A 22,245-nucleotide genomic window follows, 5' to 3' on the forward strand; every position below is an offset into this window, starting at 1 on the left:
CTTTAGATAGATGTGTTTAAGATATCTATACTTGTTTGAAACTAACTATAATTTCTTATCCATGAACCTCTCGTAAGTGCAAATTCTACTATATATATATTTTTGGATGATTATTGTTAATTTTTATGTCGTGGAAGTTACCCGTAAGGGCTTCGCCGTACTCAACATTATAAACTTTCTTCCCCGAATGAAATAGTTCTTATCATTCGTGTTACTCATGAAGTGGATTTCATTATTCCTTCGCGTTCTCTGATCCAGCATTTAAGCTACACGGCCAGGTGAGTCATACGGAAGTGAGAAAGGAAGCCAACCCCCATGTAGTTTTCCTTCGTAGAATGAATAAAAAATAATAATTTCATTGAATAAGTTAATTTATTTTTTACGAGGAGAGAATAAAAGCAATTATGCTGCTGCTCAACAGTAAAAATGTCCACGCTGAACTTGGTTTACAAGCTCTTTCAGCTTTACATAGCTTAAATATTATAAAAATCAGATCTAAAACAAATTTCAAAATTGCTGTGCATCCAAAAATTAAACTCGCAGTTAACACTACAAGCTCCTTATTTACCGCGTGCTCAAAACGCAGATTGCTATTTTGAATCTCCGACCTGCATACAGATTACATTATACACATTAGACTTGGAAACACTGAAAATTTAAGTCTTTCTGAATGAGATATCCAGACAAAAGGATAAGCGGGTATGCATGACAAAGTGAAAATGTTAAAAGCATTAGGTAAGCACCACAAACAATTAAAATTATATTTGAAGTCATCTACCGTCCATGTACGTCTGTTGTGCGTACTCTTCTTATAATGAAATTGAACCCCAAGACAATCCCAAGGGAAAATGCAGGAAAAGGTTCTCTTTAAAAGTCGTCAAAAATATCTAAATGATAAGCCTGAAAACATAAGTTTATTCACTGAACATTAATTTTTTCTGCAACAGAAACCAACAAAACTAGCCTATGCTCTGGAGGTATCCTACGAGGGGCAGTTCCGATAAAGCAAGCAAAGAGAACCAATGAAATAATTTAAATATATGCCTTAAAAAAATATGGGCTCCCACTATTAGAGGCCAGAGGAATACGATATATATGAAAGCCCCCAAGATACGAATTGCAATCAGAAAGAAATAATATACGAGATTACATAGATAAATAAACTAGAACCAAGCTTCATATTTCTAGAAGTCCATCAACAAAATCAGGGACAAACCATATGTTCAGGGGCTCAATACAAGCATTCAACATTATTCAACCAGGCAGTGGCCTGGAATAATTTCATACATTTTCAAAGAAGATAACACCTGGAAAACTAAGAATCATTCTGTTCTTAATCTGATGAAAACGTGAAAGGTTTTTTTCTTTCTAATTATTGGTAGCTTTTAGAGAAGAAACTACATTAGACTGAAGTTGTAGTTAAGAAGGTCTCATGCTAACTTCAAGAAATACAGCATTTAAAATAACATTTTACTTCGAATTTTCCCATTTAATCAGAACACAAACAGAAAGAAAGAGGATGTCAATTTGATGCATATCAACTATTTGAGTACCCTAACACACCTTTTAACCTATTGATGCAGATCAACAATCCAGGTACCAGTACACTTAATGGGTGTCAATTGCTGCAGATCACAAAATTTGAGGACCCTAGCACTTCTTAACCTATTGATACAAATCAACATTTCAAGTACCCTTAATGGGTGTCAATTGTTACAGCTGAGAAGCAACTTCCAGCAAACAAAACAACTTTGCAGACAATTTCAAACACAGAAGCATTTCAAAAATAAAACAAATACTCTCGCAGACAAATTTGTTTCACTTTATTCAAATACACTATCTGTTCAAATTATTCAACCTTCAACAAGCTACAGCCCAAACTTCAAACTAGCTTCCGCAACATCAATTTATCTACAAACATAGAAAACTACAGAAAATTAGTGAAGAAATCTGCAACAATACATTCCCTATCCACTCCTCATTCCCTTTTACACACTATTTTCTCCTATGTTCTCGAACTAGGAGCCATAACGTTCTACTCTTCATTTGTCTTTGCAATCTACATTGTTCCTTTGCCTTGAATCTTGTCTCTTTCATTTCTAATCGTCTTTTTTCTTTCTTTCTTGGGCATTTGGAACTCCTGAGCAAACCTCCTCTTTAAAACTTTCCTTTCTGGAATTGTAACTCCTGAGCATTCACTCCAGCTGCTATTCCAGTTCTTGCCTATTCCTGGCACCTAGGATGGAGAATCTCTCGAACATGGGCATTGGAAAATAAAAAATACTAAAGTCATCAGCTTGGGTGTTGTACTTTTGCCCATCCAAATTAAAATTTTTAATTCAAATGTGGGGCCACAAAACACATGAATAATGAGATAAAGTTGACATCTTTCCACAGAAGTTTACCATTGAAATTTTAGTAACATGGAAATGTGTAGAGAGAGCATTGTAAACATTCCTGAAGATCCAAAAAAAATCCATAACAGAATTTAATAAAAGAGACAAAGCTATTTTTGGTTATGCAGGATTGCTTGTGCACGAGATGCTCCTACATCAAACTCCCTAAGTAATTAGAAATGTTTCACAACTGGAGCTTGTGACCATTTTAAAACCACGTGCTTAGTTTGGATCCACCATTCTTCCTTTTCTTATTATATTTTTTTCTTCACTTTATTATACACCTTCGTTTTGCTCTTTCATCCTCTCTCTTTCTTCCTCTTATGAAATTCAATCCAACTCCCGCAAATATGCTTATTGCCACCACCTCATTATCTTATTGAATTTAGTTCGTCACTTTACATCTCCATGTCCCTCCCCTCTTTCATCCTTCCTCTCTTACCTTTTATGAAATTCAATCTAACTCCCCCAAATATGCTTATTCTAACTCCATCTCATTATCTTCAACCCATATGTATAAATCAGCACTTTTGAATTCAAGCAGTCATTGGTATCTGTTTCTTCTTCGTTGCCCGTTACTCCAGTACTCTCTTTTCCCTGAATTTCAACAAAATTAATAATGTCTTGCTTCAAGTCAACCTGTTGCTTGATACTGATGCACTCTTCCACCTTTTTTCTTAACATTCATTTAACATTTCACTCAAACTAAAATCAGCTCTGACAATATTCAAAAAATTAACAATTACTTTTGCATTCTCCTCTCTACAACAATTGAAAGGGAAGGTTAGGGCATCAAATCTACTTGATTTAAACTCTTAGACCTACCGTCTACTGATTATGGACAGTTATATATTATTACAGACTTCTATGTTTCCTATTTAGTATTTCGGCTATAGTATTTGCATTTTTATATTGTCATTTTATGGTTGAAATTTGGAGCCTTTCGGCATTTTTTCTATATGTATCCAATACATTGACAATGAAAGCATTTGAATTTTGTTAGTTTGCTTATCGAATCACATGTGAAATCTCAATTCAAGTCTAATGCTATGTATTAAGCTTCTAAAATGTCTATGGCGAATGTTTTATCAATGTTATGATATGTATATTTGAAATTTCTCTCTCTATATAAAAACTCTCCTAATATTTTAATAGTCATCCCCTACCCACCCCTAAAAATTGGCTCTAAATTCTACCCATACTGGAAGCACATCCATGTCCCCTGAATTGCCCCCATCCCTGAAACTCCGTGGTACATAGAAGAAAACTCTCAAATCTAAAACTCTTCTCCTTATACACAATTTACCATCAAAGCCACTCTAATATCATTTGATGGAGATCAACAATTAAGTACCCTTGATAGGGGTTAATTGTTGCATCTAGAAAACAACTTCCAAACTACAAAGCAACTCTGCAAAACAATTTCTAACACAAAAAACATTTCAAACATAAAATAAGCAATGAAGATTTGATGTCTCAATCAACTTGTCGAGGATAGTGAGATGGAGGTGCCCTAGCTTGGTTGTAGGTTTGCATGCGAGGGTTTTGTGGAAGCATTTTAGCAGCAAAGTAGTTTTTTGTTTATTGCAATGGTTTTGTTTCTATTTGGCATCTGCAGGGGACTTTTTCAGTTTGCTGGCAGCTGTTTTGGTTTTTGTTTGTTTTCCTGGCTTCCATCTTTGCATGACAAAGATTTCTATGGCATCAGTTGTGGATCTTTCTCGCATTGACAAGGCTCATAATGGGTCCTCTTCAAGCATGCATGCACAGCAAGCAGATACATTTTATACGAGTGCTAGGCCTAATATGAAGAAGGTTAATGGGTGTCTTCCTAGAACCCAGGATTGCACAGTTTTGGTCATTTCTCCTGATTCGATGGAAGAAGATGTCTTGTATTCGAGTAGACATGCTCTAATCTGTAAGTTTCTTGATATTCGCATTCCTTTGTCCACTCTCTAGGCTTGGATCCAGCATTCCTGGCAGATTGAAGGAGATATGGACATTATGCTTGCAGCAAATAGCTATTTTATGGTTATTTTCTCAAATATGGCAGATCGCAATAGAGTTCTTGAAGGTGGCCCGTATTTTTATAATCAGGTTGGATTATTTATTAAACCATGGCATGCAGGTTTTAATTCAGTTAAAGAGATGCCTTCTCGAGTTCTTGTTTGGGTTCGTCTACCTAGCCTCCCGGTGGAGTTTTGGTGAGAAGACATTTTACATAAAATTGCTAGTCTCTTGGGAAAGCTTGAGGCAGTTGCTACACAACCCCTTGATAAAAAGGTGATTTCTTTTGCCCGGATTTGTGTTGAGATAGATCTAAATAATCCCCTACCGGATTCGATGGAAATTTGTTTGGGATCTTCATCATGGATTCAGCAGTTAGATTATGAATCTCTACCTTTTCGATGTCGGTTTTGTCATGAGTATGGCCATCTCCTACGACATTGCCCTAGAGTTCGTAAGGAAGCTCATTCCCCCTCTTCAGCACCTCCTCCTCTAGGTAAAGAGGACAATGGGAAAGCTCCCATGATGGTTGAACCTCACAGAAAGGACAAGGATTTGTACCTGTTAAAACTAAGGCTAAAGGACAAGGTCAGAAGAGGCCATTCAAGGATAGACAAACAGATGGAAGCTTTAACAGGTTTGAGGTGTTGGAGAATTTAGCTTTGGAAGAAGGGGTCCCGCATGTGGTCACTTCTAATAGTGTTGGGGTCAGTATGGAGGTTGTACCAGCTCTTGAACTAGAACCAGTTCAAGCTATTCAGGGACAACAAGTGGCTCAAGTGACTTAAAATAATTCCATTGAGGATGACATTGTTTTCGCAGATTTAGCTAGAGAAGTTTTAGTTTCATCTCAAAATAAGGGTTCATCTCATAGATTGGGAGTGCAACAATGACCCCTTGAGAAAGGTCTTGCTAATAGCTCCTCAAAAGGACGGAAGATAGACCTTGAAAAGATAAAATGATTGGAGATCTATTGGTGGAAGCTGGGTTTGTTAAACCTATTGATGCTCACTTTTCTCAAAACCCTCATTGATCATTCTCTCTTGGAATGTGAGGGGTTTGAATAGCACCTGTTGTCAAAAAGCTATTCATGATTTGATTGCAATTCATTCTCCGAATTTCTTTTGTGTTCAAGAGACTAAGGTTTCTGTTGAGGTTATGCATCAAAATGCTCCACACATTTGTTATGCTGGCCACTGTCGAAGTATTGGTTCACAAGGGAATTCTAGAGGTTTGGCTCTATTCTAGTACCCTCAAAAGATTTCTCCCCTTTGGTGGATTTCTAGTCATTACTCAATCTCTATGGTGGCTACTGCCTTGGACTCTAGTGAGACTATTCTTGTGACAAATGTTTATGCCCCTATTGACATTCGTGGCAAGATTCATCTCTGGGATCACATTATTGTATATGCGTTCTTATGCTCCTTATTTTCCTTGGATTTTAGGAGGTGATTTTAATTCTATTTTAAGTCTTGAGGAGAAAAGAGGAGGTTGGACTAGGCTTGGTCCTGCTTTTGATCTTTTTCAAGCCTAGGTGGATGTTTTCTCTGCTATTGATGTTGAGCCTTCAAATGGGGTTTTCACTTTGAACAATAGACGAAGTGTTCTGGAAGCTATCTCAAAATGTTTGAATAGGTTTCTTTTTCATGTTATTGGGTTGGCGGTGGCCTAATTACGAGTTCAGAAATTCTTGATTGGAGAGGTTCTGATCATTGGCTGATTAAGTTCTCTTCTTCTCCTATTGCACTCCCTAAGAACCCTTCTTTTAGATTCCAGCTTATGTGGCTCCGAGACTCGTCCCTTTATGATGTGGTGGCTAAGTGGTAGAGAGAGGGTGGCCCAACTTATGGCATGGCTATGTTTGTCTTTAAGAAGAAACTTAAATATGTCAAATATCATCTTAAGAGATGGAATACTTCTTGCTTCGGGAACCTTCAGTCTAGAAATAGGAATGCTCTAGATCATCTTGCAGTGATTACTCGCCAAACCAGGGACTCTGGGCTTACAAAGGCTCTTGGCAGGGCAGAATCCCAGGCTATGCAGGATGTAGAAGAATGGGAACTTCGGGAAGAGATTTACTGGAAACAAAAGGCTCACATTGATTGGCTGCAGGAAGGGGATACAAATACTGCTTTTTTTATCATTCTGTTCAAGCTCATCGTAATAAAGGGTATATTTCTTCTCTTGTTACTACTGAAGGACTTCAAATTTCTTCTCAATTTGCTATGACCAAGGAAGCCCTTCAATTTTATTCTAACCTTTTTACTAAGGATTCTCAGCCTACAGCTGAGGAGGAGAACTTAATTCTTTCATGCATTCCTTCTCTTATCACCAATGCTATTAACGATTCTCTTCTTTGTCTAATTTTGATATCTGAACTTGAAGAGGTTGTGTTTGGGATGAATAAAGGTAAAGCTCTAGGCCCAGATGGCTTCCCTGTGGAATTCTTTTAGGAATTTCAGGGAATTATTAATATGGATATCTTGGAGGTGGTTAAGGAATCCCTTCAGAATAAACAAATGCTTCGTGCATTGAACTGTACTTTACTGACTCTTATCCTAAGAAAGAAGGTGCTAACAATCTTGACTCCTTTCGTCTCATTGCTCTTTGTAATGTTGTGTACAAAATTATCACCAAATTGATTGCTGATATACTCAAGATATGCCTTCCAGTTGTGATTTCAGAGGAACAGGGCGGTTTTGTGGCTAGTAAGCAAATTCTTGATGGAATTATAATTGCTTCTGAAGTTATTCATTCTATGCATACATCAAAAGAGTGAGCTATGTTCATTAAGTTGGATATGTCTAAGGCTTATGACACATTCTATGCATACATCAAAAGAGCGAGCTATGTTCATTAAGTTGGATATGTCTAAGGCTTATGATAGAGTCAAATGGAGTTTTCTCCAAAAGATCCCCTTGGCCTTTGGTTTCTGCCAACAATGGGTGAACTAGATTATGAGTTGTGTTATTTCAACTTCTTTTTCTGTTCTAGTGAATGGTGTTCCTTCAGAGCCCTTTGGTGCCTCTAGAGGACTTCGCCAAGGGGATCCTATTTCACCTTATCTCTTTATCATTCTAGCTAAGGGTTTGGGCCGCTTTCTTAAGCTTCGTGCTCACCAAGGTTTGACTCATGGGTGGAAATGGGGTGCTGGCTTGCCTCCTATTTCGCATCTTCAGTTTAAGGATGATACTTCATTTATGGGATAAGCTCGTCTTCAGGAAGCTACTTCTTTTAGGCATGCTTTAGATGTGTATCTTGTAGCTTCGGGACAAAAAGTTAATGAGAACAAATCCTCCATTTTTTTCTTCAACACTCCCCAGGCTATTTAGAGGTGTATTACTGCTATTTTGAGGTTTCAAATTGGGTCTCTTCCCTTTGTTTATTTGGGTATTCCTCTTACTGTTGGTAGACATCCTAGATCCGCCTAGCAAGTTTTGCTTGATAAACTACGGCAAAAGGTTAATCATTAGACTCATCGATGGCTATCAACTGTTGCTCACCTAACTCTATTAAAATCGATTATTCAAGCCCTTCCTATTTGCAAGTGTTTTGTTCAGGCTGCTCCGATGTATTTTCTTCAGAAATTTGATGCTCTATCTCATCATTTCCTTTGGAGTGGGAACCTTTCAACTTCTAAATGGAGTCTGGTTAAATGGGAAACAGTGTGTAGAGCTCAGAAGGAGGATGGTCTTGGCTTATGATCAGCTATTTTAAATGGACAGGTTCTCACTACAAAACTTTATTGGCGTTGGTGTACTAACCAACATCGACTTTGGGCTCACCCGTAAGTATTTTCCAAGTATAGATGTGGTTGAAGTTCACCGCTTTCCTATGGAAGGGAGGGGATCCATGATTTGGAATACGCTAAAGTGTGAAGCTCAGTTGGTTAAAGATGATCTCTTTTGGATTTGTCATTCGGGATCACAAGCTTTATTTTGGCTTGACTCCTGGGATGGGCACCCTCCTATTCTTAACACTCATCCTCAGTTACATGCCCTCTATTAAACTTTTAGTGCTGCTAGTTGGGACATAGTTGATTTTTATAAGATAGGGTGTGTTAGAGGTTTGGCTCCTTCCTTTTGTTGGAAACACCCTTCTGAATGGCCTCCAGGAGTATCTGGGGAGGATAGGAAGGAGTTCTTTCAGATTTTGAGTCTCTAAGTATACTACTTTGGTTGGTAATGATGTTATTGCTTAGGACAGCGAAGATTTGTCTGGAAAATTTTTAGTGTCTACAGGATATCTTGAGCTTCTTCGACAGACATTGGAGGGCATTCAAATGCCTTGGTGGAAGCAAGTCTGGTACAAGTTTTCTTGGCCCAAATGTAATTTTTTAATGTGGTTGGTGGTCCATAGCCAATGTCTTACATGGGATAATTTATGCAAGCGTGGCTTCCAAAGACCCTCAATGTGTGTTCTATGCTGGACTAGTGAAGAAAATATCCCTCATCTCTTTTTCCAATGCTCTTTCACTAGACATATTTGGCACTCTTGGTGGAATGTGTGGAACCAATCCTGTTGGCATGTTTCCTCACTGGCAAAATTCTTTGCTCACTGGGGTAAGGCTCTTGTCAAGACTTCATTTCTTCAAGTTGTCTGGACTCTTGGACCCTCCTTTATTATTTGGTATATCTGGTTGGAAAGGAACCGTCATATCTTTAAGGATGAGTTTTTAGAGGTTTCTCACTTATGGTGGAAAATTCTCCATTCTTCGGGGGAAACTGTTTCTGCAAAATGTGACAATTCTGAGGCTATGGAACTAGGGGAGGATATTTTCAATAATCGTCTAAATATTCCCCCTCACATGGAAAACTGCTAAGAAAGATGTGTAGACATCCGTTGCGAAAGATAAATAGGGTGGGGAAGTGGAGTGCCCCTCCGCAAGGTATTCTTAAAATCAACACGGATGGATCTTCCAAAGGAAATCTAGGCCCTGCTAGCATTGGTGGTGTGGTAGAGATAGTAAGGGGGATGTCTAGTTTGTGTTTTCTATTTATAAAAGTCATCACACTAACAACCTAATGGAGGCCATAGCTATTTTGTATGCTGTGAAAAATGCTTGTGACCTTGGTTGGAGAAGGCTTATCTATGAATCTCACTCACAAGCGGTGATACGTCTATTGAATCAACAACATTCTGAAGTTGTTAGTTGGAAGATAGCTTTGATTGCGGACCAAATTCATAATTTGTGTACTTCTTTGGAGTCTGTTACTTTCACTCATATTCCCAAAGAATGGAATAGTGTTGTTGATTGTTTGGCGAAGTGGGCTTTTGACCATATGTGTAATTGGATCATTGTTGATAAGACTCAACTTTCGATGGGCTTGTCCCATCAACTTGATCACTTGGTTGATCTTGACAGGGTTGTCTAATGCCCTTTCTTTGTTTGTTCTTGTTTCTCTTTCAGCTTGAATAAATTTTCACCCCTCCTTTATTTCAAAAAAAAAAAACATAAAATAAGCAACACGCTCCTGGGTAAATTTGTTTCACTTTACTCAAAGACAACATTTTCTCAAATTCTCCAACCTGGAACAAGCCACAGGCAATACCAAACTTCAAACTAGCTTCCACAACATCAATTTCTAACTACAAACATTCAAGCTACATAAAATTAGTGAAGAAATGTGCAACAGTACATTCCAAATGCACTCCTCATGCCCATTTACAAACAGTTTTTTCTCTAATGTTCTCCAGCAAGGAGCCATACCCTTCTCCTCGTTCATGCCTTAGCAAATTATATTGTTCCTTTGCAAATCACTATGTCACTTCCCCAATGATTGAATCTCTTCTCTTTGATTTCTGATTTTGTTTCATTCTTTTTCATTCTTGGGCATTTGAAAACACCCTATTTCTCAAATTGTAACTCATAAGCATTTACTTCTTCCACTATTCCAATTCATTCCTATGCTTGGCACCTGGGACGACATCTCCCAAAAATGGTTATTTGAAAATCAAAGTTTGGAAATGGTGCAGCATTAAATGCTCCACTCACCAATCTAGGCATTAACATTTCCCCCTTTCCAAATTTCTGATTTCTGATTTTCTTTCATTTCTGATTTTTCATTTTTTTTCATTCTTGGGCATTTAAAAACACCCCATTTCTCAAATTGTATCTCACAAGCATTTACTTCTTCCAGTATTCCAATTCATTCCTATGCTTGGCACCTGCGACAGCATCTCCCAAAAATGGGCATTTGAAAATCAAAATTTGGACATTGTGCAGCATTAAATGCTCCACTCACCAATCTAGGCATTAACATTTCCCCCTTTCCAAATTTTAATTTTAACATTGAAATTTGTGGCCACTAATCAACACAACAATATTGAGATGAAAGTGACGTCAACCCAAAAACTTCTGCATTGAATTTTTAAAGACTTGGAGATGTGTGGAGAGAGCCTTGAAAACATGCCTGAAGATACAAAAATTGACCATAACAAAATTTTGGAAAAAGAAAGAATGCAACTTTTTTTGTTGTGTGGGATAGACTATGTATCAGATGTTCCTACATCATCTATGTGCTTAGTGAGCATTACAAGAAACCCTAAAAGTAAAATGTGTTTCCTCTTCAGATCCTACTGTCTAAAATATATCGATTTTGTTTGGTTTCTGCAACATTGTCAACCCTGATCTATGAGAATTTTCTTGAGTTACAAATATTCAAGCCCCTGAATTTGTTTTACATCATTGTGATATACCATTTGGTTAACCAGTGCTAAAATTTACTCAACTGAAGGAACCATTAGAAGACCTCATATACGACATTATGTGGCAATCATAACTTGGTCAAACTGCATGTCACCTTCCAATTATATAAACCCACCCAATCTCTTCTATTTCCTTCTATTCCTCCAAATCTACAATGGTTCAAGATAACTTTTATAATCAACCCCTATATAGCCTTGATTGAAATTTGAGAAATCTTTTTACATCCAGTGAAACTTGGACGTGTCAAAAAAGGATGTTAGATCCTTCCTGCATAAGATGAATTCCTTCTCCCCTGCAAGATCTATCATAATCTGCAAGTTTGATGAATGATAGACATCATAAGGACCCAGCAATGAATGCAAATAGTCTAGTTCTACTAATGATCATGAAGTGCATATCCTACAAATCCTGGTATACGGCAACGGACAGCCATCAGCTGTAGGACATGGGCATCATCGTATGGCACAACCCAGTTTCTTTTGTTTTCTTGTATTCTTCCAATTCTTTACTGCTGTATGAATTTATGATTTGTATTGAAGAATCTACCCTTATATAGCCTAGACTAAAAATCTGACAATGTCTTTTAGTCATCCTATGAAATTTGTCAATATCAGAAGAGAGCATGAAGTCCTTCAAGCATAAGATGAATTTGATCAACCATTATCTGCAGTTATATTAGATGATTGAGAACATAAGGATGTACTGCAAATATTCTACTTCTACTGATGATTATGAAGTGCATATTATACTCCAAATCCTCAATGATGGTCATCTCTAACTTTTACATTTATTTCCAAACGAACTATTCTCCAAATCCAATTTCAAGCACAAAAGCAGAAACCACTCAAATGCTATCATTTCCAGCATTATCTACATGGTATACAGTACACGCAATTATCAAGAAAGTTATATGGCCAGACACAACTTCCACAAAACCCCTTGTCCATGTTGGATAAGTGCCTAATACCATACTTTCCATGCTTAATGCTCTGGATGGGATTGACCTTTGATAAAAAATTAAAATAATGAGTGTTATTTTGGGTTATTTTTATTTTCACCCATACATTAAAAAACTCATGTTTTTCTTTTACATGTTTCATACATTATGTTAAACTGCTTGTCATGCACCTATCTGTATCTACACATGCTTAAGGGTGGAGTAAGAGAGACTTATTAATGTATTGCAGCACAGTTGAGTTTTTGCACTTAGTGAATTTTTACCTTGCTGGATTTATGACCCAAAGATTGTTTCCCAGGTGAAAATACTGCATATTGCCTTGTCTTTTTATTATTCAGTTTTTCCCTTGTAGATTGTATATGAACTACTTCTATTGAGCATGTTTTTTAGGCTTCTTTTGTCTACTGTGTAGTGTTCAGTATTAACAAAATCAGTATTAATCATGTTTTTACCTCTTTACGACTCTTATCTTTTCATCAGTTTAAGTACAAGCATTAGAAGAGTAGCCTTGATGCCATACAGCCATTTAGGCTACAAAATATATGGTTGTACTAAAACACGTGCTTGCTTCCTTGTTTTAGCTGGATTTACTATTATCTCGATGCATGTCTAAATCATGCATAGAAAGCAATTAATGTCTTATTATAAAATTCAGACATATTTTTCAGATAGGAAGTGTTTCAATCAGTTAGCTGACGATGTCTTTGAGTACTTGTACAATAGAGGTTTAAAAAACATGACCAATGAAGGAGATCAAAAATCATGGGAAACCACTTGACCTCAAAGTTAGGTATCTAAAGGTCCCAAAACTCCTTGTGTCAACTGAGCAATTTGCAATTTCTCACTGCTCATCCTCCATGATCAATCAAGTACATATACGTGAGTTCTTACATCTTAATATAAAGATTAAGCACATAGATAGAGACTAAAGCCATGTTGTTGGAAGGGAGTGTTTGTTGCCACACATATTTTATCTAATCAATAAAGAGTCACAAGGGCGTGAAAGCAAGCTAACAGTGAAGTATACAAATTCAAAGGTCCACAAACCGTAAAAGTGGGTAAAGGAATGTTGGAAAGGAGAAAGACCATCACTACAATTGACTATTGATCCACGCTAAATCTCAAATATGCAGGAGATTAAACTTTCTGGGCTGAAAATGCAAATGTAATCTCAATCCATAGATGCTACAATTGCATCCAGAATGCTCACAGAAATCTAGACCTATACGTATCTCTGTATGAGCATACCTTCTTGTAGTCAAAATGCCTAAAAACATGCCTCCCTCAAACAAATTTTGAGCAGTAGTTATTTTGTCAATTGCGTGTGGAATGAATAGATACATAAAAATTCGCTAAGAAAAAGACTAAAGTATAACTGACTGCCATGGGCACTAGATACATCAATTAAAAATAAATATCAATCACTAAAATGATTCATAATCTTCCTCATTGACTCTTTTGGTGTTGAGATTTTAAACATTTTAAGGCCATCACACAATGCATTTTCCCATGGAAGCTGGTTTGATTCAAATAAAGTATATCTTGATCATCAAATTATTGAATGTTCTCGTTAATTCCAAAAATGTAATCTGGGATGAAAAGAACAAGTCTGTCAACTATATAAGGCAAGAAATTAACTTACAATTAATTCAAAGCAATCATATACTAATGACTTGGGTTACATTTGAGTAATATATGCCCCTTGTGCCACTTGTTAGAACATTTAAAAGCCTACAATATCTACTCCCAAGTTTCTCCATTGCTGTACTTAAGAGTTTAAAGGGACTTCCACTCATTGGGCAGTAATATCAACAAGATGTAGTCATCCACTTCAAAAACGTTATCACTATGGTGTTTCTTTGGATAGGGCTTCATCCTGTATCATATGAATTCTACCTTCCCATTTGCTTGAGCTTACTGAAAAGTCTAGTTAGTTTTACGTATAAGTTGTTATTTTAGTTTTACGTATAAGTTGTTATTTTTACTTTTGGTCTCAATCAATAACAACTTTCTCTAGGAATCCCATCCAACCTGTATCTGGGTTGCATATACAGCTCAAAGTCTAGATAGCTCTATCTAGAAGTTAATATTTTATTTTTGGTCTCAATCAATAACAGTTTTCTCTAGGAATTCCACACAGCGTGTATCTGGGTAGCATATGCAGCTGAACAAATTGTAGGGTCCTAATGCTGAAAACCATGGCCATTAAATGAGCATGCTTTTTTCAGTATGCCAAACAGGTAATAAAGTTTATCTACCACCACAAGCAAGCACATTATGAAATCCATGCTAATTGGCTATGTTGGCATTGACAGGTGAATAGAGGTGCAGCCAGAAGTAGTAGAGTATTTGGTTGTCATTGATGACAACAGTGTTTTGCATAAAGAAGGATTGATCAGTAAGGCAAGGCAAGTGATTGGTGAGCAAGAAGATTACCAAGTGCCATAACCGGTATGCAGGAGGAGCATCAGAAAGCTAGATATTTCGGTGATGATCAAGATGCAGTTCAAAATCAAGTATAGCAGACATAGAAATATCTTCAATAAGGTGTGTATATGTCATGTGTGCGATTGCAATGCACAATGATGACAGGTGAGCTACGTGTTACATGTCAGAAGATGATTGCAGAGTATAAAATTATGTTCTTAAGCTACCAATGATAGATCATTGATTGGTGATCACTATAATTGATATGGTTGGAATAGAAGGTATGTTGACATGTCTTAATCAGTTGGAGAAATGATGAGTTGACAGTTGTGAGATCAAAGTATGAAGAGGGGATTCCAAAAGAATGTGGAAAGGGTCATAACACAAGTTAATCAAGGCAGTGAATGAAAACATGTTAGGTACATAGGGATATTTGAATTTAATGTGGTACAAGCACGGCAAGTTTGTAATTTGAATAGACAGCGAAGATTAAGTGGCATAAAGACTGAGAATTTGTATGTTGTTGTTTGAAGAGAAAAGAGTTGAGAGTAGTGATTTACAAAGGTTGCGATCAAGGTGTGAAGCAGAGATTGATCAATGAGAAGCTACATTGAGGATAGAACAAAGTGGATCTGACAGGCAAGCAATGCTACTTACAGATCATTCAACTTGTTGTTTCCTAACAGCTGCAGCAAGGGACATCCCTTAACTGGGTGGACCTGACCCAGTCTCTTTGTGTAAATTCTTTAACAGGGTGGACTCTTAGGAGGAGTTCTAAATCCTCTAGTGAGGTAGATCTTAGCAGATCTTTGTTGTAGTCCTAGCAGCGTAAAAATCACTCCTAAAAGTGTGAAACCTTAGAAAGGGTATTTGTAGCTCCTAACAGAGTAAACCTTTTTACTAAAATGAAGGCCTTGTTGGTGTCATCTCCACCGTGGTTTTCCCTCTAGCTGAGGGCTTCAATGTACAAAAGTAAGTGTGTTATGCATGTTGCATGTGTGATTGATTGCTGTTATTTACTTCTATTTTATTTCAGCAGTCACATCGGTAGTTTGAATTTGTGGATAATCTGTTACTAGTGATTCACTCCCCTGCTTAGTACCTATGTACCAACATGCTCCGACTTTAGGTTGATGTTTGAAGCACACTAATCAGTCTTTGTTACTTGTATATATTTAGACTTGACAAGGAAATGATGCCCACATTCTTTCAAGACTTTCAATAGAATCTTCAAATTTGATCATAGCGAGTCATGACAACATCAATATGACCAAGCAAGCAAGGAATAATGCTCATCTAAGAATTTCTAGAATCTAGAATCTTGAGACAACCATAAACATGCTAACCTGTACCTGATCCTTGATGCTATGAAACACAGTATATTTCTACTTTCCCTTCAAGTCTAATAAATATCTCAGGTTAGGTTGCTTCCAAAATGAACCTAAGGTCCTACACAATCATTACTTGCCATCAGCTCCCTCTAAACTGTCTTCTTTGTTTTTTTAACTTTTGAAGCAATTAGTCAAATTAGAGCTTTCGTCCACTCTGAAAATAAGCTAGCCACTAAGAGAGAACAGAAAAACATATGTTTGCATAGCAGCCTTTGCCTATAACAGTTCTAAAATGCTACAAAGACCGGAATAGAAGATTAGAACCAAACAATATTTAGTTGGTTTTAGTTTGGAGGATTCTACCACATGCCATTTTCATCCATGAAAATAAATCTCAGGCACAGCAACTTCCATAGCATTTGTCTAACATGAACGAAAGATAATAGAAAAGGAATAAGGATATTAAAGGTTCAATACAAGTCCACAAACCTGAGGAATTTGTTTGCATCTGCCAATTCATTTAGTTCCCTTGAAATAGTATATCTCCAAGATTGGTACCGCTGCATCTCTTCCTCCTGCCAAACATTAGATGGACAAGAACATGGTAATTCAACTAGCAGAAATGTAACCACTCCGTCTTTTTACTTCTATAAAAATGAAATGAAGAAAGCACAAAAATTTGTAATTGAAGAGCATAACCACAGTGAATTTGTTTGAAAATGAAAAGGCACAAGTTATGTACCATCATGCTCTTATAGTTCTGTAGGTCTTTTAATTCTGTCCTGATCTTCTGTAGTAGCTGTGTGTTCTCATCTAATTCCTTGTCAAGATCAGAGAAGAAATCACCATATCGTGAATTTAACTCTTCCAAGTACTTCTCTAAAACAGAGAGATTCAGTTCTAGTGATCGAACTTTCTGCATTAAAATCTTCAGAACAGTGTCTCCGCCCATCCTTCCACTTTGCTGCTGGATAATTTCTATTTTGGGTTCAGCATGATTGAATTTCATTGAATCGTCTTTTAATTGTTGATTATCACTTTTTTCCTTGAACTCTGTTTCCTTATCCGCTATATTCCTGGGAGGTTCAAGCTCATCTGTGGTGTCAGCAATCTGATCCTCTAGAGGAGGAGGTGCTGCTGTTGCTGGAGAATCAGACAACAATTCACCAGTTCTCAAAGTAGGCTCTCCAACTGAAATCAAATCCTCAAGCATGCGCTCAATTGCATCAACTCCATAAACTTCAAACTTGCTCAAAGTACAAAAAAACTCATTGCCATGATGACTAAGGAACCTCAATTTTAAATAACGTGCCCATTTGGGCTCTTTAAGAGTGAACCTCTGAGCATGTTTAACATTATCAGCTTTAAATGTCCCAAGCAGGACCCAATGGTCAGTAGGATAGACTAAACTACTAAGCAGCTCAAAGTCTTTTAATTTTGATGAATAATGCTCAAAATCTGCAATAGCTATGGTTTTAACCAATGTTTCCTCAGAAAGTTCAATGACAACAAATTTTTCTTCTGCGCTACAAGGATTCCTTAGGTACTTATCCTCATCCCTGCCAAGAATGTTTTGAACACCTTTTGCTTCTTTATTGTATGATAGAACCTTTGCACCCTTGGAAGCAGCTGCATAATTGTATTCACCTCCTCCAGTCTCAAGTCTATGTGTAATAACTCCAAGTCGATTGATTGTAGTCTGATCCTTATCATTGTTTGATTTTCTCTTGAATTCATCTAAACCCACAGGATTAACACGAGAGAACCTAAGAGGTTCTGGCTGGGGTTCTTTGTCTTCAGACAGCCTCTGAGTTTCCGGTTGGGTTTCTTTATCTTTAGGCAACCTCTGTGTTTCTGGTTGCGCTTCTGTCTGACTTCCTTCAAGCAAACCACTTGCGTCTGTGCATGATTCTTGACCTTCAGTGAAGCTGCAAGATTCCTGCCATGTTTCTTTACCTTCAGGCAACCCTGTTTGAGACTCCAGATAGTCAGCTTGTGCTGAAACTTCCAAAGTGGGATAACTATCTAAACAATTCCCGGATCTACTGGATTCATGTAATAACTGAGGCATAGGTGAGACTTCTTCGTCGAACACAAATTCAAGGGGACTTTTAGGCTTCTCTTCTTCAGGGTTGGATATTTCATCACCGTCAGGAGATTCTACATTGGCTTTTTGATCTATTTCCTGGTCGTTTACAGCTGAAACGATTTCCTTGGTACCATATGAATTCAACACGGTACGTACATGCATGGTATTTTCCACATCAACAGAAGAAGAAACCATACAATTCTGCCCTTCTTTTTCATTGCTCTCTTCATTCTGAACTGCAAGCAGTTCATTTCCATCATCCTTCAGTGAAACCTTCAAAGCCTCTGGCTGCTCGACATTTTCGTTGAGATCTGCAACAAACAAGCAAAAAGTAAAATGTAAAGAAACAACATCGAGGTAAACATCCGCCTGCCAGAATCTGAAAATCTAATCATATATAAACTGCACAAAAGCATTACTACCATCTTATCTGAAGCCATAACGAAAATATCAAAATCGCAAGCTTTTTACTCTGTTAAAAAATTACGTCAGAAAATAAAAGACCAAAGAAAGAACAAACTTCACCTTTAAAGCCATCGCTGCTGCCGAATATAGAATTGGGCAGACAAAGAAATCCACATGCAACTAAAATCAGAGTAAAGGAAAGCTCAAAAAAACGCTTCCTGATCTTACAAGAATCATGTAAATTTTGCTCTCTTTTCAATTGAGCTCGCCGTGACTTCTGCATCGCTAATCAAGCATCCCTCTACCAAAAATTCCTTTGGGTTAATCTTTAAAAGAGTCTGAAAACAATCATCCCGAACAGAGCTTCAAGTCGTCTTTGTGGAAACCAAATGACAGATGATCCATATTTCAAGAGACCAAATTATAGATTGGTGCTGCATTGAAAAAGAACAAGACAAATTACCCTCTATCAAGAAACCAACACCGAAACCACCACTACTGTGCATCAATGCTCGGCAAACAAGGAGCCCCGCATCAAAAAAAAACTCAATAAATTCTCCAAAAGTCAAACCCATTTTAAAAAGGTTACCGTTACAATGAATCAAACAAGACAAATAGCTAAAATCCTGCTTTTAACACGGGTTTGTTTCGATTTCTTTACAAAAATACAAAAGAGCAGTTTGAAGCAGAACAGACGGGGTTAAATTGAGGGTCAAAAGCGGATCAAAACAGCTCGAAATTTGTCAAAAGCTCCTGAACCCCCAATCAAAGGATCTCATCCAGTTATCCACAGAACGCAGACAGTGAATTTCAAAAACACAAAATGTGCACAATTATTCAGCCAAATGGATCAAAAATTACCCTCGAGATGAAGCCAGTCTGCCGCCTCATAGAACGGTAGCGTCGAGATCATCAAACCCTGGAGATCTTCAAAGTATTTTGAAGATCGAAGCGCCCGAACGCTGACCTTCCGAGGCGAATCGGGTGCCATTTAGTCTGCTTCTAAAAAATTTAAAATTGAGAATTTTTTTCAATTTTATTTACTTTCGATGGAATTAATTTAAGCAAACTCTCTCGCCACTGCTTCCGCTTTTTAAGCAAACACTCCCACAGAAATAAATAATTTTCCAATGAGTGGCTGCCAGCCTGGATGTACCGACACGCCATGCGTAGGGACACGTCACCGATATTATTTTGTTTTTATTTGTAATTTTTCCATACGTTGCCGATATTTTCTGTCAGACGAACTTGCGAGAATAAAATTATTTTGAACAATGACTGACTGCCAGCTCAGACGGCATGGAAGAGCCGTGTGGTGGGACAGGCTACGTGTACGCGCCTTGTCATTATTATTACTTTTCTTTTTGCGTGTCGTATTTGAAGGTAACGGTCTGTTTTTATTCGACTGTAAGTTTCCAACGTCGGTAAGGGATCCAACTAGATGGATACATTCATTTGAGTAAAATATTGCGAATTTTGGGTTAATTAAAAGGGAAGGGATGTCTACATCCATGTAAGCATTCTCATTCTAGTGGATTCATCTCTTCTATGCACATCATGCTTGTTATTAAATATGGTATTATCTCATTTGTTATTATCGAAGAGCTTATTGAAAAAAACGAGTGTTATTTTCTTGAAGAAAAAAAATGTATAACATAATGTTTTCACTAGCTTTTTTTTACATTTTTACAACATAAAGGAGGTATACTTGCATAGTATTACTTCTCGAGAATAGTCACATCCATTATTTTAGGAAATGTGAGTTTATTATTCTTGTGATTATGTAAAAGTATTATTTTTAAAAATTGTTATTTTCTGTGAAACATCTATATAACATAGTGTTTTCACTAATTTTTTTATTTTTACAACACTGTAGAGGTAGATTAGGACAATCAATCCGTTGAAAATTTTAATGTTTTCTATGAGAATAATTAGTTAAAATTGACTTGTGTGTTGGATTTTAATAATTAATAATCATGTATATAAGAATTGTGTAGAATTTCAGTACTCGTGGACAATTTGGATGGACGATCAATTTTCAAATTATAGATGTAACTTATTGAAGAGCTTACTTTGGTTGGTAGGTTAAAATTCATATTTTATTGGAGATTGTAGGTATTGATATTAACATATTTTTTCTTGTAAATTCGTAAATAATGTATATTTAAAATAATAATAAAAGATAATTGGAAGAGTTACAGATGAAATTCATAACTAAAAGTTGTGCACAATCTCTAACTATAATATTTGAAATGCTATAATCTAAAATCAATGAGGAAATATCGTAGAGCGATATGATGATGACTCACTAAAAAAGACAAAATTCATGTATAAAAAACTTGGTCTTTATTTGTACTAGTGGAAGATGACTTGGATGAGATGTGATGATGTTGCATGGCTTCTTGTAAATCTTTTAGACTCTTCTAGCATTTGGTTGTCACAACTTACTTTGTCTTGGAAGGAGACTGGCCAAATTTGGAAGACATGTCTTTCTTAACTGTTTCTTTTTCTTTTCTTTTCTAGATAAATTATACTTTAGATTGGGGGATGCTCACTCTTTTGATAAAGAAACTATCTTAGGCTTCCGTCTATTTTTCAATTTCTCTTTGGATGGTTGTTTCACTAATTGGTAGTAATTGGAACTAGAAATAACATCTAACTAGACCAAGTTGATCTCTTCTTATATTAAACAATGCCAAAAGAAATCAAAAGAAGACATATAAAAATGTCACTCAATGTAACCATAGTAGAACAAATTGTAGAAGAGAAGATTGGTCTTTTAGACATTTAAAAATATATATATGTTATTTGTCAATCTTGTGCTTTTCATAGCCTTGTAATGGTGACCACAATTACTTAAATTTGACTAGGAAAGTCATCACTATAGCATATAGAATAGTGTGTCAATATAGTCTATTTTCACTCCATCTAAAGTTATCAAAACTCATCAACTATACAGAAAATTCCCTTATTATTGCAAAAATAAAAAAAGATTTATCTAGGACTTGAAGTAAAATAAGAGACCATACGAAGCATGAAATGAAATCAATATTATAACCTCATCCATCTTGTTCTTATTTATCAAATTTTCTTTAAAAATAAAAATAAAAATTCAGTGGTGTATCATTCAATGTGGATTGTAACCCCTTGGACAGGTAATCTAGTCATTTGAGGTTTTCAAGTGTAGTAATTATGTGACATAGCATAGTCAATAAAATAGGTTTTTAGTATTTTTGTTAGAAGATTGAGTTTCCATGACTAATGTATAGTAAATTTTAATTATCTTCTAAACCCTCAATGTGTTTTAGGAAGAAAATATAATTGCCCCAAAGTAAGAAAATGCAAACCATTTTTTTATAAATTTTTATAAAGGTATAAAAAAGTGGAGAGTTCATTGAAAAATGAACCTATGTCCATCAAAAAAAAAAATGTAACATCCAAGCATATGGCTACATGTTAAGAATATAACTTAGATTGTCAATACCCAACTAACCCTTGTCTCTCATGCATGATCAAGCACTTAGACATAGGGGATTAATGATTTGAGAGATAGCCCTATAAAACCAAGGGCTACTAACTAAAGGATTGGTGGTGTCAACATATCTTTGCAAAGAAACTAAGGTGACAATGAATGGTGAAATATTAATGGCGCAACCTAGAAAATTGTCAAGTTATTTGTGTACTATTGAAGAATTGCAAACATTCTAGTGAGCTATTATAAATTCATATACAATTATAAATGATGGTATGCCACTAATGAGATAGTAACAGTGGTAGAGGGACATTGAAGCACAATAAATAACCATATGGTAGTTGAATACTAATAATCGAGGAGGATGTGATAATTAAAGGTAAAAAAATAACAAAAAAATAGGAAATTGATGAATAAAAACTAGATATATAAAATTACAAATGTTGTACAA

At 36.4% G+C, this 22,245-nt stretch overlaps 1 protein-coding gene across 1 annotated transcript; it reads right to left on the reverse strand.

The window, feature by feature from the left end:
* Window positions 1-336: 336 nt before the first annotated feature.
* On the reverse strand, window positions 337-19,388 carry LOC149569264 (SUN domain-containing protein 5-like). The gene is made up of 5 exons (XM_089822005.1): window positions 19,184-19,388; window positions 18,443-18,756; window positions 16,571-18,228; window positions 16,318-16,403; window positions 337-608 (listed from the first exon to the last, which is right to left on the reverse strand). The coding sequence occupies exons 2-5, from the start codon at window positions 18,603-18,605 to the stop codon at window positions 380-382; spliced, it is 2,136 nt and encodes a 711-aa protein (XP_089678131.1). The 5' UTR covers window positions 18,606-18,756; window positions 19,184-19,388; the 3' UTR covers window positions 337-379.
* Between the last annotated feature and the right edge of the window lie 2,857 nt (window positions 19,389-22,245).

The sequence above is a fragment of the Cupressus sempervirens genome, chromosome 3, assembly GCF_028749045.1.
Source record: "Cupressus sempervirens isolate cs-2001-9-10 chromosome 3, ASM2874904v1, whole genome shotgun sequence".
Taxonomy (NCBI): Eukaryota; Viridiplantae; Streptophyta; class Pinopsida; order Cupressales; family Cupressaceae; genus Cupressus; species Cupressus sempervirens.